The sequence below is a fragment of the Pelophylax lessonae genome, assembly GCF_965119305.1.
Source record: "Pelophylax lessonae genome assembly, chromosome: 3".
In the NCBI taxonomy this organism is placed as follows: Eukaryota; Metazoa; Chordata; class Amphibia; order Anura; family Ranidae; genus Pelophylax; species Pelophylax lessonae.
The window spans coordinates 429,788,901-429,805,764 of NC_138770.1; the positions used below are offsets into that span (position 1 = coordinate 429,788,901).

The 16,864-nt window shown below is 44.7% G+C and overlaps 1 protein-coding gene across 3 annotated transcripts in view; it reads left to right on the forward strand.

Annotated features, from left to right (window-relative positions):
* ENPP3 (ectonucleotide pyrophosphatase/phosphodiesterase 3) overlaps positions 1 to 16,864 on the forward strand; it is a 153,399-nt gene that overhangs the window by 10,130 nt on the left and 126,405 nt on the right. For all 3 annotated transcript variants that reach the window (XM_082250117.1, XM_082250116.1, XM_082250118.1), the window contains exon 3: positions 16,170 to 16,292. In XM_082250117.1, coding sequence (XP_082106243.1) covers positions 16,170 to 16,292 — 123 coding nt within the window. The remainder of the gene's footprint in view (positions 1 to 16,169; positions 16,293 to 16,864) is intronic.

The window sequence follows — 16,864 nt, forward strand, 5'->3', positions numbered from 1 at the left end:
GTTGTAGAGCGAATGAGCGATCAATAAAACAATGACAGGCCCCTGAGTCAATGATCGCTGTAACTGGGACGGGTCCTTCCAGAACCTGCAATGACATAGGAAAGGCTAAGTGGGAAGAACTGGTGACAGATGCCACACAACTGGATGGGGAATGGGGAGACAGGCAGAAACTTACGGTATTTCGCTGGGCAGGAGCACACATTATGGCCAGCTTCTCCGCAATACAGGCAAAGATTACCCAGCTGGCCACGGCGCCTTTCCTCCGGAGACAAAGCAGGCCATATGATTCCAAGTTGCATGGGTTCAGGCACATCTGAGGCAGCTCCAGCAGGAGCGAGATTGGTAGGAACTGACCCAGCGGTAAAGAAGTGGGCAGGAGGAGGAGCTACCCGTGGTAGCATCCAGGCCGGCCGGAACTGCTGCGGAGATCGTTCTGCCCGGCGCTCCAGAAGTCGACGGTCAATTTGAATGGCCAGGGAAATCAAATCTACTAGGGCTTCGGGGACACCTACCCGTGCCAATTCGTCCTTCAGACAAGCCAAGACAGAATTGATACTGGAGTGCTGCTTCATTCCAGGATGTATCGGAACTTAGGCGGCGGAAGTCAGTGACAAAGTCCTCTATGGGCTTGCGACCCTGCTGAACAACATGAAGCGCAGCTTCTGCAGTGGAGGATCGCTGCGTGTCATCATAGAGCTGAGCCATGGCCTCAAAAAATGACCATAAGGAATTTAAGTGGGGGCTGCCCTCTTCAAGGAGTCGATGAGCCCAGGACTGAGGTTCGCCTAGGAGCAAGGAAATAACAAACCCCACCTTGGTGGCCTCCAGAGAAATAGTCAGAGATTGCAGGGTGAAATACAGCTGGCAGGCATTGCGAAACGCACAGAATTTACCGCGATCCCCAGAATATTTTTCAGGGGCAGGGACCCGAGGTTCTGGTGGCAACATCACTACGGTTGGACCAGAGGCAAGTCCTGTGGGGGCTGCGGCAGAAGAGGAAGCAGGTCACACAGGGAGATCCCCCAAAAGAGTTGCGGAGCGCAGCCGCACTTCTAGCTGTGTGTAGCTGTCTTGAAGCGACTTTACAGCTTGAGACAGGGCTGCAAGGTGTTGGCAGATCTCCTCTTAGGGTGAGGCCTCTCTTGCAGGCTCCGTCATGGCTGTCTTGTACTGTTAGGGATGCAGATGGTAGCCTGACAGCAGAGGAAGGCCCAACGTTTGCCAGAGGGTGGAGCTTAGACGGGAACCCCCAGGTAAGTGGCACAGGCTAACCTGAGGTGTGGAATCTAAGTATCCACCAGTTTTTGCCAGAGTCTCTAGTGGTGAGGATGGACTTCACTGCGCGTGAATACCAGGTCACGGTCCTCAGGGTCACCCCACGAAGGGGAAAACGGTCAAGATCCAAGGCAGATAAACAGAAAAGGGAGATCCAAGAGAATGGTCAAACAAACCGGGGTCAGGGCGGGCAGCAGGTCAACGAGGTCAGGAACAAGCCAAAGGTCAAACGGTTATCAAGCAGATAACAGGACGCAGGTTTAGGAACACCGGAGGAGCTGTAGACAAGACAGCAAAGTGCAAGTGCCCCAGCTGCCTTTAAATAGGCACTTCTTGGTGCCAAAATGCCCAGGCCAATGTGCTATGCATTCGCGCTAACGCATATCGTGCGTAGGGTCACGCACGTCGCGCATGGGCGAACGCCAATTGTGCTTCCTAACACTGTGTATATATACAGTATATATATATATTTCCTGGACCTACCCATGTCAGCCTACCATGGATCTGCTCCGCCCCCTCTGACCCCTCCAGGACACTCCTTTCTTTTAGGCCATAAATAGTGACTGTCTGCTTAAGCCGGCATTCTTTTTTCGCTCTCGCTCGGGACGTCTTTTTTAAAGAAAAAAAAAAGAAAAGATATATTTTTTTTGTATTTTTTAAACCTTTCATTGCCTACTTGGGTTCAGCCTCTCCCAAGTTAGGAGACCCCCCATTTGGGCTGTAAATCTCCTTCTGTGGTGGGTTTCCCTATTGCAGGGGCATGTTGTAGCAGTATAAACTGCCTGGTGCTAGCAAAGTTTAGGGATAATTGACAGACTAAAATGCTGTTTTTATTTTTCCCAGCTGTGCTTGCCTTATCGCCTGGATTTCCTTAGCTGGCTCCTGTAGTAATTCATCATGACCGCCTCTCATGTGTGCTCTGTCTCTCGGCTCCCAGCCGGGCGGGTGACGTGCCTGCTTTGGATTGGGCTGGGTGGAGCTAGGTCACTGCCTCATCGGATTGCCTAGCAACCTCCGTGCCTCTCGGCTCTGATTCGGGATCGCAGGTATTTTAAAGTTGTGGAGGTTTCTCTGTCAGCGCTGCTCCAGTCTAATCCTTGTCCTCTCCCCGCTGGCTGCTTGTAAGTGGGAGCTCCAGCCTGCCTCTACGCTGCTCTGTCCTGGTAAGTCTGCTACAATAGCTGCCAGTATGTTAGTGGGTCTGTATGTGAGTTTTGTGCCTTACTTTGTTTATTTTTTAAGTGCAGTGCTTACTTCTGGTTGCAGGTTTCCTTTTTGCTCTGCGCCTATCTTTAGCTGAAGACTCAGATGGAAAGGTCTGTGTGTTTTTTTTTTAGGAAGAAGAGCCGAGTGTGGGATAAACGTCCGCAATGTGGTTCAAAATCAGCTTCCCAGGCTGAGAAGGTCAAAAAAGGGGCCAGGCATTTCAGCTCTCGAAGCTGTGAACTACAAGATAACCTCTCGTTCAGAGGGGAGGATACCCCACTGTAAGGCTTCCAAGAAGCGCAAATCTGGCAGCAAACATAGGAGAAGATCCTCTTCCAGAGCCTCTTCACCAGCTCAGACAGACAAGAAAGCCTGTTGGACTTGTCCAGCTCAGGCCTTGCTGGGGAAATTAGTGTTCGCCTCTTGTTTAAAGGAGGTGGCTCGGGATAATGCTGCAGATACGCGTCAGGTGAAGTCCTACACTAAAGCTGCAGTCAAGGAGGGGATCAAGAGTGTATCCAGAAGATCAGCTCGCTCCGCTCTGTTATCTGTTTCGGAAGATTTGGATCGGGAGACGGCAGTGTGTGGCATCTCAGATGAAGAGATGAAATCTTACACTTAAGATTCTGCGACAGAACCGGAATCTCATGCTTTCGACTTTTCGCTAGTTTCCTGTTAAGTACAAGCAGTCAAAGACACTATGAAGTGGCAGGAAGAGGTCTCCCCTCCCAAGAAGCAGTGCAGGTATTATCCAGATTTGAAGAAATAAATTCCTTCCTTCCCTCTCATTTTCGAGATTCAAGAAATTGCGGAAGATGAGTGGGAGAGGCCGGACAAGAAACTGAATGTCCACAATAGGGTCTCAATGTTATATCCCTTCAGCACCAAGGGTGTGGAATTATGGGACACAGCACCTAGAGCGGATGCTTCATTGAAAAGATTGGCTCATCATGTCACACTTCCGTTAGAAGATTCTCCTTTAAGGTTCCAATGGATCGCAGAGGTAGACCATTCTTTCGGCAATGGAAGGGAGTTGGCTTGTCCTTCCTAAAGGGTCCCAAACCTAAACCTAACCAACCAGCCAAAGCTTCAGACCAAGCATTCTGAAGGTTTCTCCGCCCAGTCCCCTCGAGTAGGAGCAGGACTGGCTCATTTTGGGGGCGCCTAAGCGGACAAAGTTCAAGACGACAGGATTCTACCCATCATTCAAAGCGGGTATCGTTTAGAATTCAGGAAAATACCCCCTTCATCTTTTTTTTTTGGAAACCAGAGTTCCAACTTCTGTCAAGAGAAAATGTTTGCTAACATACGTGAAAGAGTTGCTAGCGGCAAATTTTTCCGGTTCCGAGGCAAGAATGGGGGCAGGGAGTTTATTCCCCTTTATTTTTGGTGGGGAAGGCATCGGGAGGTTTCAGACCAGTCTTAGATCTGAAATGTCTAAATTTATTTTTTGAAGGCACCACCTTTCAAGATGGAGTCTTTGGACACGATAGTTTCCGTTGTGAGAGAAGGCGATTGGATGGCTTCCATCGACTTGGCAGATGCCTGCTTGCACGTTTCCATAGATGCGGTCCACCATTGCTTCCTCAGGTTCGCCATAGAAGGTTTGCATTTCCAGTTTCAATGAGAGTAGAAGGGGTACAGATATTCCATTACCTCGACGACATTCTACTACTCTGGCCCTCAAGGAGTCTCGTTCTCAGTCATGTAGCCCTGACCTGTAAAAATGCTCACTCATTTTGGTTGGCTAATCAATTATCAGAAGAGTCAAATGTGCCCAACACAAGTGTTGGAGTATCTCGGAGTACAATTCGATACGATTCTAGGTCGAGTTTTTCTTCCTAGCAAAAAAGTTCTGGAAATCTAGAAACGAACAAAGGCAGTGATCTCCCGGTCTACCCTGACTTCAAGGGAATGCATGCAGTATCTTGAAATTCTGTCCTCCACAATTCAGGTAGTCCCCTTGGGCCAGGTGGTGAAGAAGGAGGTTTCAGTACAATTTCCGTCACCAGCCGTATCGCCAGTCTTTAATTCAGAAAATTTGTATTGCGACTCCAATAGCTCATTCCTTGGTCTGGTGGAGAGTCTCTCACAATCTCTTACGAGGAGAGTCGCTCGAGCTCCCAGGCCCGGTGGTGGTGACGACAGATGCCAGTCTGATAGGTTGGGGGGCACACTGATTGGGACAGCATGTCCAGGATCAATGGAAGATGCTGCCTTCAAGGAGTTCAAACTATTTGGAGTTAGAAGCCGGTCAATGCGCTCTGTTAGTGTTCCAACCTTTTTTGCAAGGACAAACAGTCAAAGTGCTTTCGAACAACAGGACCACAGTGGCTTACATAACTCGGCAAGGGGGCACCCAGAGTCTGTCTCTTCTGCTGGTGGCCTGCCAGATATTCCTGTGGGTGGAAAAAAATCTCTCCTCTCTTTCGGCGGCTTATCTACCAGGGGCCGAGAATTTTCTTGTGGATTGTTTAAGCCAGAAATTCATAGATCACAACGATGGGGCCTCAATCCCAAATATTTGGTCAAGATCTTCAAAATTTGGGGAACACAGGAGATACATCTGATGGCCTCGGAGAAGAAGTTCCAGCTTCCTCACTACTTCTCCCGAGTTTGGCACCCGCAGGCCAGGATGCTCTGTCCAAGCCATGGAGTTTCCATGTGTATGTGTTCCCTCCTTTCCCGCTAATTCTCAAAGTCTTGTTGAAGATTAGTCGGGAGAAGGTGGAGGCGATTGTGATTCTACCCTTCTGGCCCAGAAGGCTGTGTTTTCCGTTGTTATGGAGAATGAAGTTGTAGTATCCAATTCCACTGCCTCCTGCTCGAGATCTCCTGCTACAGGACAGGGTGTGTCACCCAAACCCTGAGAGACTGAAATTGATGGCATGGAGATTGAAAGGACATGTTTCAATTACCAAGGTGTCTCGGAAAGGGTAAGGGATACCCTTTTATAGGTTTGCAAGAAGACGACTAACAAATCACTTTTCCTCGGAGAGGGGTTGGGACTCCATTTCTCCTTCGGTTTCTGAAATATTGGAGTTTCTCCAGTTTGGCCTGGACAAGGACCTGGCTTACAATTCTTTAGTACAAAGTCCAAAGTCCAAATTTCTGCCCTGTCAGCTATGTCAAGCAGAAGATGGGCTTTGGAACCATTAGTGGTACGCTTTTTGAAGGCCTCCAGTAAAATCCTTCTTTCCCAAATGGGATTTGTCTATGGTCTTGAAAGCACATTTGGCCCCTCTGTTTGATCCTCCTACCTCTTGTGCCTTATTTCACTTAACATTGCAGACCGTGTTTTTGACAGCCATTGCGTCTGCTAGTAGGATATCCGAGCTATGTGCTTTTTTGGCAAAGGAACCGTATTGCTTACTACTTCAAGACAGAATTATACTCAGACCAGTCCCGAGTTTTATTCTGAAAGTGGCAACCTCATTTCACATAAATTGGGAATCAGTGCTGCTAGCTTTTCCACAAGTTAGCCCAGAAGATGAGTGAAAAAAAACTGGACTTAGTTCATTCTGTAGCAACCTTCTTAGAGCTGACTAGAGAGCTTTTTATCCTCCCAAGGGTCCGAAGAAAGGCATGGCGGTCCCGCCTAGAATAATGTCTTCCTGGATTGTCAAGACTATGCAAAATGCATACAAGTCATTGGGTTTTCCTCCTCCTTCAGAAGTCACAGCCCATTCCACTAGAGGTATGGCTGCAACCTGGGCGGCCTACGCTAAAGTCTCCCCTGAAGTGGTGTGTAGAGCAGTTAGCTGAAGCACAACTAACACATTTATTCGTCATTATCGGGTGAATGTATGTCTTCCACCCTCGGAGGCTTTTGGTTCTATGGTTCGGTCTGCAGCTGTCGGCCATTAAAATATTTTGTTTTGCAGCATGGAATTTTGAGATGTGTTGTTTCTTTTTTCTTTTTTTTTCGTTTGTTCCCTCCCTTCATAATTTTGCTTGGTTACGTGCCATGTTAGGCTGACATAGGGAGGTCCGGGAATAAGGAAAATTGTTATTCTATACTTACCGTAATTTTCCTTTCCTGGATCCTTCCCATGTCAGCTGGGGATTCCCTCCCTATTTTCCATCACGAGGAGGGGTATTTTGAACGCGGCTTAAGCAGTCACTATTTATGGGCTAAAATAAAGGGGTGTCCTGGAGGGGTTAGAGGGGCGGAGCTGACCCATTTACAGTAGGTAATGGATATTGAAATATTAATTATGTCTAAACAGCAACCCAAAAACATGTACATTTTGTTTGAAATTCCTTTGGCAAAATAGCAGTACACTTCCTGGTAAACTTCCTTCCTCTAGGGGCAGAGAGTAATCTCACGGTCTGCAGCATTAAAAAAAAAAAAAAAAACTTCTCCAAGCCAAATCTGTTCAGCAGGGGTCCAGGGGCAGAAACAGGACTATTTGTTGATTTTTTTGGTGAAAGTGGAATAATCTTCCATGACGCATTTACAATCAATTAAAGTAAAGTTATGGCCTCCCTTCTTTGTCAACCTGCTAGGGCAAGCAGGAGCTAATGAGAACTGTGGCACAGAGGAATACTCTGCTTCTACCCAAAAATTATTATATAATCCTGATTCTGCTTTCGCCCCCTTACTGAACAAATTGGACCTAGGGAATTTTTCTTTTAATTGTTGCAGACTGTGAGGTTACTCTGCAGTGCCACAAAGTAGAAAGTCCTCTCTCTGCCCCAAGGCCCCCTGCTGAATTGCCAGAATATAGCTGATTGGCTCAATAAGGTAATCCAAAGTGCAACGATCCATCCATGTGTATAAACCCAAATAATCTCAACCAGTGATTCCCACTTCACTTAAACATATTCCGAATAATGCAATAAACTAAATACCTCACAATATGGAAAAAAAAGGTATCATTTGAAGTATTTAGTTTATTGCATTATTTGGAATATGTTTAACCACTTCCATACAGAGCAGTTAAACCCCCTTCCTGCCCAGACCAATTTTCAGCTTTCAGCGCTCTCACATTTGAATGATAATTACTCAGTCATGCAATGCTGTACTCAATCAAGTTTTTTATCATTTTTTTCACACAAATAGAGCTTTCTTTTGGTGGTATTTATTCATCACTGGGTTTTTTTTTTTTTTTTGCAATATAAGTGAAAAAGGAGCGAAAATTTTGAAAAAAAAAAAAACATTTTGTTTTAGTTTCTATTATAAAAGTTTCAAATAAGTAATTTTTTTTCATAAATTTGGGCCAAAATTTATACTGCTACATATCTTTGGTAAAAATAACCCAAATTAATAGATATTATTTAGTCTGTGTGAAGTTAAAGAGTCTACAAGCTATGGTGCCAATCATTGAAAATTGATCACACCTACCGTATTTTCCGGCATATAAGACGACTGGGCGTATTAGACGACCCCCACAAATTTTCATCTACCGGTAATACTTATACTTAGATTACCTTGGAGATATTATACTTGGCGTATAAGACGACCCCCATTTTTTGGGGGATTTTTTTGAGGTTCAAAAGTAGTCTTATACGCCAGAAAATACAGTAATCACACCTGATGTACCAACGGCCTATCTCATTTCTTGAGGCCCTGAAATGTCAGGACAGTATAAATACCCCCCAAATTACCCCTTTTTGGAAAGTAGACATTCCAGGGTATTTAGTAAGAGGCATGGTAAGTTTTTTGGAGTTGTAATTTTTTTTCCACAATTCTTGGGAAAATGAAGAAATGTTTTTTTTTTTTACACAAAATTGTCATTATAACAAGTTATTTTTCACACGCAGAATATGCATACTTGCAATTACACCCCAAAATACATTCTGATACTACTCCTGAGTATGGCGATACCACATGTGTGAGACTTTTACACAGCCTGGCCATATACAGAGACCCAAAATGTAAGGAGCACCGTCAGGTGTTCTAGGAGCATAAATTACACATATAATGTCCTAACGACCTATCACATTTTTGAAGGCCCTGGAGCACCAGGACTAGGAATTACCCACAAAATTACCCCATTTTGGAAAGCAGAGTCTTTTGAAGATGCCATTTTTTTCCACAAGTTTTTGGAAAATGTGGAAAGAAAATAAAAACATATATTTTTTTTACACAAAGTTGTAAATTTATAAGATAATAAAGTTATAAGATATACACATAGCATGTACATAGCAAAAATTACACCCCAAATACATGCTGCTACTCCTCCTGAGTATGGTGATACCACATATGTGAGACTTTGTCACAGCATAGCCACATACAGAGGCCCAACAAGCAAGGAGCACCATCAGGTGTTCTAAATCACACATATAATTTTATTACAACCAATCACACTTTTGAAGGCCCTGGAGCACCAGGACAATGGAAACCCCCACAAAATTACCCCATTTTGGAAAGAAAACACCCCAACTCATAATCTAGGAGGCATGGGTTGCAGATAGGTGCTCAGGTACTCTGATGAGCTGCAGACAGGTACTCAGGTACACTGATTGGCTTCAGAAAGGTACTCGGGTGCTTTGATGGGCTTCAGAGAGGTACTTGGGTATTCTGATGGGCTAGAGACAGGTACTCGGGTAATCTGATGGGCTGCAGATAGGTATTTGTGTACTCTGATGGGCTGAAGACAGGTACTCAGGTACTCTATTGGGCTGCAGCTAGGTACTCAGGTACTCTGAAGGGCTGGAGACGGGTACTCGGGTACTCTGATGACAGGTAGGTACTTGGGTACTCTGATGGGCTGGTGACAGGCACTTGGGTACGCTGATGACATGTTCTCGGGTACTCTGATGGACTGCAGAGAGGTACTTGGGTACTCTCATGGGCAGGAGACAGGTATTTGGGCACTCTGGGCTGAAAACAGGTACTCGGGTACTCTGATGGGATACAGAGAGGTACTCGGGTACTCTGATGGGCTGGTGACAGGTACTCGGGTACTTCGATGACAGGTACTCAGGTACTCCAATGACAGTTACTCGGGTACTCTGATGACAGGTACTCAGAGTACCCGAGTACCTGTCATCAGAGTACCCGAGTTCCTGTCATCAGAGTACCCGAATACCTGCCACCAGCCCATCAGAGTACTTGAGCACCTGTCATCAGAGTACCCGATGGGCTGGTGACAGGTACTCAGGTACTCTGATGGGCTGGTGACAGGTACTGGGATGGGCTAGTGACAGGTACTTTGATGGGCTAGTGACAGGTCCTCTTTATTGGGGGGGAGGATCAGTGTGTTTGATTGTGGACTGTAATCGGTAACTATCTGTCACCGCAATCCCCTCCTCACACGGGATCGGTGTGTGAGGAGGAGAACACGGTAACAGCTAGTTACCGTGGTTTCTGTTGACATTCTGTGATCAGCTGTGATTGGACAAAGCTGGTCACGTGGTAAAGAGCCAATTTCATTGGCTCTTTACCCTGATCAGTGATACTCTCCATCCCTGATTGCCGCTCTACGTGCCCCTGGGGGCGCGAACTAACAACGTGCAGGGGGACAGTGCATGTGGCCAGCTGTGATTGGACACAGCCGATCACATGGTAAAAAGCCATTTTTTTTAATGGCTCTTTACACCGATTGGGAATGGGCTGTGTCTCGACGGACACGCCGCATCCCCGATCGCCGCAATGCGAGCCCCCGGGGGGGCGGGACAGCAGCGGGAAGGGGTGGACGTCATATGATGCCCTCCCGGAGGGACAGAGTGTTCCTGCTGGCGTAATTTTACAATGCGCTGGTAGGGAACTGGTTAAGTGAAGTGGGAATCACTGGTTGAGGTTATTTGGGTTTATACAAGAGGGTTGAATGCTGCAGTTTAGGTCACTAAGTAGTTTCAATCTTCCGTTCTTTGCTGGCAGCCAGGTCTTTTTTTGTCAGAAAATAGGTGCAGGAACTCAACCATGACTCCCCCCAAAACCCCCCTCACACACAACCTCCAAACTTCATCAAATAGTGGGTTGAATACGTACAGTATTCAAATTTTACTAACAATGGAAGGGTCCTAAAGGGGCATTAACAACTTAAGGACCGCCCCACATACAGTTACTGCGGCAGGGCAGCCCTCAAGTGCAAAATCTCCTACCTGTACGTGATTCTCGTCTCCAGCTCTGGGGCACACACGTGTGCCACCAGAGCCACACTCCCCCTGTGATTGGACACAGCAGGAGCCATTCAGCGATGGCCGCAAGGACCCGCAAATCATATGTAGGAGAGACAGAACGGGGGTCTTCCTATGTAAACAAGTTAACCCTTTGATTGCCCCTGATGTTAACCCCTTCCCTGTCAGTGTCATTTACACATTGATAGTACATTTCTTTTAGCACTGATCACTGTATTGGGGTCGCTGGTCCCCAAAAAGAGTCATTTAGTGTCAGATTTGTCCACCGCAATGTCGTAATCCTGCTAAAAACCACTGATCGCCACCATTACTAGTAAAAACAATAAAAAAAAAAAAAAGTCCATAAATCAATCCCATAGTTTATAGGTGCTATAACTTTTGCGCAAACCAATCAGTATATGCTTTTTTGGGATTTTTTTTTAACCAAAAATATGTAGCAGAATACAAATTGGCCTAAATTGATAAAGAAATTTGAGGAGGTAAAACCTTCTCGGGCTAAAGTGGTTAAATGCCAGGAGTGCATTATATACAGAGTGCAGAGTTTAGGGGGGGGAGGGGTGTTACACAAAGGGTGCAGAGTTCAGAGGAGCACTGTGCAGATTTTGGGGGTGCACTATGTGCAGAGTTCGGGGGTGCACTGTGTAAGTTGCTCAAGGGTGCGCTGCATACAGACTGCAGAGTTCAGGGGTGCACTTTCTTCTCATTACCTATCCACATCTCACTTTCACCCAGCTCTGACCTCTGCATGCAACCCCCTTCCACTGCCCCCATATTCTTCCTTCCTCCTTAAAAGCTCCACCACCTTCCACATGTCTTACTTGTGTTTCTGTGTTACACTGAAGCACTCAGCTGGCTCTAGGGCCTCAAAGCTCACTATGGTGGCCCTGCCTCTCTCACTTGCAGGGAGATCATCCAGTAGGGGTGCACAGGCACCTGCTTCTCCCTTGTCACTCCCCTGCACTCACTGGGAGCCGCTCAGGAGATCAGATCTGTGGGAACCGCTCAGGAGATCAGATCTGTGGGAGATGCTGAAAAAAAAGCTGTCACTTGTAAACACAGAAGCCAGACTTTTGTGTTTACATGTGATAGTGGTGAACAGGGAGCACAGGGCCTGAGCCAGAGGTGGTGGGACTGAGTTTCACCAAGTTCCATCTGAAAGAAGCCCTGCTGGCAGTTCTGATTAGTTAGGCCCCTTCACAACTCATGCAGTGCAGTGCTTTTTTTTTGCATCAAAAAAGCATGGAAAGTAGGTTATATGGGTTCCAATTGCATAGCTAACACAAGCGCAGTGAGTTCCAGTGCTTTTTAGTTCTAGAAAAAAGTTCAACATGCTGCTTTTTTTTCCTGCACAGTGTAACGCTCCTGCGTTTTTGTAGTAGGCTGGATATGCAGCTGCAGAATCTCCACTCAGTAGTCATGTAGAGATGTGTTGAATAACCAGATCCAACTCTCCAGACTCATCACTGTGGGCCCGTCAGCTTCAGCATACAGATATACACACACTCAATAAGATGTTCCTGGAGTGATAGGATGTATATGATAGTATGAAGGTGATGTGCTGAAGGGACAGGTGTGAACAGTGACAGAGATGGTAAGCACTTGATAGAAATGTTCAGGAGAGTATTAGATGGTATTTAGGTAGAATGCAGATAGGTTAGTAATCGAGTATGGTAACAGGTGGTAAGGACAGCAGATGACAAATACAGGATAGGCTAACCCAGTGCAAGGATAGATGGTAGTAGACTCAAGAGCTAGCAATCTATGTAACAGTGCAGATGATAGAATTAGTATGCATAGATAGTAACAGTCCTTAATGTGCAGAGGTAGGTAGTGTAAGTTAGGTTATGGAGGATTCCCCTGTGGGGTACTTATCACTAGTAAGGTTAGTAGTAGAGGGATCCAGTAGTGAGGGAGTGATCCGGTAGCGAGATACAGGGATCAGTAGCGAGGTTCCGGTCTGTTCCAGGTAAAAGCAAATAGCTGGAGGTTCCTGTAGCGAGACAAGCTTGTAAGCATGTAGACACAAGGGCACATAAGCACAGGCACAGGCACAGGCACATTGAACGAACAACGTGAGAGAGAACGCCGGCGGTTGAAATAGCCGCTCAGAGCGGCGCTCATCGATGACGTCATCCGTCTTAAAGGTGTATGCGTACCACCTAATTAGAAAGGTGGGACGCATATTGAAAGGAAATGGAAATTAAGGGTACCAGAGGTACCAGAATCTTACACACAGAACTGTACCGGAATGTGGTAAAACGCATAAAAGTATTAAAAATACACATGCAGAAACGCATCCGTTATGGATCTGGAGGATGTTTTTGTAGTGTGAAAAGTCACTTAACGTTTTTGGAGTTAGAGTAAGCACAAAAGGATCCCTTGAGAATATTTAATTGATACCTGATTTGCTGAATGGCCTTAGGGCTAGTTTACACGTATGTTACCCTCAGAAGAGTTTTTAGAGAACATTTGAAAGGTGGTGAGGAGACGTTATGTCACTCCCTCACAACCTGTTTCAACCCCTAAAACCCCTCTCCACCATGCCGCATTGCACACGGTTGTGGCATAGCCCTACTCTGTGCTCTATGCATTACCCTTTTCTGACCCCTGCACTCTATAGATTACATACTCTTGTCCCCTGCACTCTGTATTTTACCCCGTCCTAACCCTTGCACTCTATGTGTTACCCACTTCTGACACCTGCATTCTATATATTTCATACCCTTGACCCCTGCACTCTGTATGTTACCCAGTCCTGACTCCTGAACTCTATGCGTTAGCCTCTTCTGACTCCTGTACTCTGCACATTGCATACTCTTGACCTCTGCACATTGTAGGTTACCTGCTCGTGTCCCCTTCAATATGTACATTACCCACCCCTGACTACTGCACATTATGGTACATACTCCTGACACTTACACACACTGTGTACATTACATACTCCTGACACCTACATTGTGTACATCGCATATTTCTGACCTCTGTACTCTGTATGTTACATCTTTCTGACACCTTCATTTTGTATGTTTTATACACCTGACACCTGCACTCTGTATATTATACATATTTAAACCCTGTGCTTTGTACAACCCCTTCCACTGTTAGTGCAATGTTGCCACAGCCAAATATCTCCATGGTGGACTGTGCACACTGCCTCCTTCTGTGCTTGCAGGCTGGGGGATGCGACTCAGAACCTAGGCCTGTCAGGTGTAGGGAGCTCTATCAGGTAGGCTGTATGGGGCTACATAATTACTAATGGTGGCCCTGATACATCCATTATATTGGTGCTGCCTCTAATTGATATAACAGATGTTGGGGCTAAAGCTAAATTACCTGTGAAGAATGTGCCACTATTCACGGTGCCCAGCCAGATGAAATACCCTAAACAAAAACTGTCCCCAAGAAAAATACACGCAGCTTCCAAATCTGGAATACTCAGAATCACCAAGACGTATAGAGAAGAACATCCCTGTGCAAGTTTAAGTGAAAGCCTTGGGGAATGCTTAAAAATGGGGATGAGGGTTCATCAGGGTTGTTTATCAGTCCAAAATGGGGAGGCTGATCAGCTAGGGTGGTTTCAGTTTGGGGAAAACTAAATGTCAATAAAAATGGGAAGGGTGTGACTGTTATATATATAGAAGAGACTTATGAAGCCCCACTAAGCTGCTTGAGCAAGCTGCCTTAATCTGTGCCAGATGAAAAAAATCTACATTTTGACAGCTGTTAAAACTTGAAATACCAGACTAACTTTACATTGCGTGCCAGCTTCCTTGTATGCTTTGTACAAAGGGCTTCCTTGTCAGCATAAAAAGCTGACTAGAGAGGAAACACCCATCCATATGACAAGCCTAGTACTACTTCTATACTGTTAGCTTTCAATAAAGGAAAAGCGCATCTCTTACTGATAGAAATATTTTTTTTGTTCTCATTTTATTTATGTAAATTATAATATATTTTGTCGAGTGACTACAGAACCTAAATTGACTCTGTATCGAGAAGTACAATTTCATGTAATTAAATGCTGTTTTTGATGGATTTTTGAGAAATCCTCTAGGGCAGTGTTTCTCAACTCCGGTCCTCAGGGCACACTAACAGGCCAGGTTTGCAAGAAAACTGAAATACATCACGCGTGATATCTTTTGCTGCTTAGTGATTGCAGTATTCTAGTCTGCATCTCCCCAAGGTAATACTTAAAATCTGGCCTGTTAGTGTGCCCTGAGGACCGGAGTTGAAAAACACTGCTCTAGGGCAAAGCTAAAGATCATTTCAAGAAGATGCTTCTTGCGAGCAAAATCATGCTTGTTTGTCCATGCATGGAGAACATAACCATATGTGGATGACCCCAAGGGTGAAGGTATTTAGAGTCCATGCACCCCGGCCTTTAAAAAAACTCCAGTTCTTTTGGCAGAAAAAAAATGTTTTTCTACAGGCGTTTAGGAGTGTTTGGGAGCGTTTAGCGCTTTTTTATGCGAGAAAACTACTCTACTACTCCTTTTTTTATGCCTCTAAACGTACTAATGTACATGGACATATATAATGCTAAACCCCTCTAGAAGCAGCGTTTGTTTAAGCCAGTGTGCATGGACCCTTAAACTTGTAGAAGAAATTAGATACAAGTTCCTTTTTCCTGAGTGTCTAGGGTGCCTCAAAATCCAGGGTACCAATTTATGCAAATTAAACTTAAGGCCATAAAGTTTACATTTGTGCTCACTCCCTCTCCCCAGTACTGTTCAGTGAGGCAGCCCATGATACGTACTTTCAAAATAACAGGAGGTATGGAAGCAGATGTTGTGGGGCTAAACATCAAATTCATGAGCTTTAGGCTTGGGAAGAAATGTGCAGACCTCTCCATATGTCTGCATTTAATTTATTCTACCATATACTACGGCCATTTTTATTTTAACTATATAGTAGCTAAATAATATCATACAAGTTTGAATTTCTCTTTAGGTAGCCCACTTAGGATAGCCATAAATGGTACAATGCTACCCCCTTCTAATTGTTAATTTTAATACTTGAATGAGAATCGGTCTGTCTAGGGTTACCCTAGGGGTGTTGGAGTATTTTTGACATCGGAGGCACTTACTATTGTACATGAAATGTTTGCATGTTGTTGCATAACTCTATTAGGATCTCTCATTGAGCAGAGGAAAGGAAATAATTCACTATGTCTACACTGTCTCTACTGACAAAACACACTGGATTAACTGTGTGAACCAGGACAGGCAGGTGTGTCATTGAACAGTTGTTGGAGCTAACATTTCAGAACTATTGTACTCCTGTAGGTACTTGTTGTAGAGGTGAATGAGCTACCCATCTTTATCCAACCTAGTTCATGTGAATCAGGAGTCTGTTTAGGTAAGACAGGCAATGTTTAACAGGGGGGCACAATACAGGATCCTATTGTAATTTTAAGTTTTAATTCAAGCAATAGTCAGTAGTTCTCCAGATCCTTGTTCGCCTTTTCCACTGTTATTGCCTAACAGTTATTAAATGAAATGCAAACTTTATAGAACAAATACAAAGGGCATGATTTTTGTATTTTGTCAAACAATTCACTTAAGAAAGATGTCCACTTATATTCCTGACTCTTATTTTAGTGTCATGCAGACAAAGATGCTACAATACAGAAAATGTAAAGGATGGTGACTGTCGCTGTGATTCCCAGTGTACACAACAAAAGAACTGCTGTTTTGACTTTGATGAACTGTGCGTTAAACCAAGTGAGTTTTATAATTAATTTGATATCATTATTATTGTAAAGCTATTGGCTACATATGGTATTTGACTTTTTCCAGTGTTTATTTCAGCTAAAGTGAAACAACACATTATAAGTCCTAAATTGTATATATAGATACTAGGATCACACCCTTTCCACATCTGTGAATTTGAGTTTGAAAACAAAAAAAGCCACTAGGTCAGACTTTAAGGGCAAATTGGACCATACTATTTATATAAAAAAATCGATATTTAATTTATGCATAGAAAAAAATAAAAAGAATTTGCATAGACAGAAAACAAAATTTCAGTTAAAAACATGTATTCACATATGTGCAAAATTCAGCCAACAAAGGCCGGGTACTTCCAAAATATTGTTATTGCTACATGATATCAGGTAAATGAGCCCCTGTGCTTCAACAGGTTTCGCTGATCCGCTTCCTTAGGACACACAAAGGGGAGATACAGGAAAAACAGCCCTCACTTGCCTAAATATGAACAGTATACAAAGTCTCCCTGGGTGGGCATCGAAGCAACGGGAATAGTCAGGAATAGTCAGGAAATGTATACCCCACAG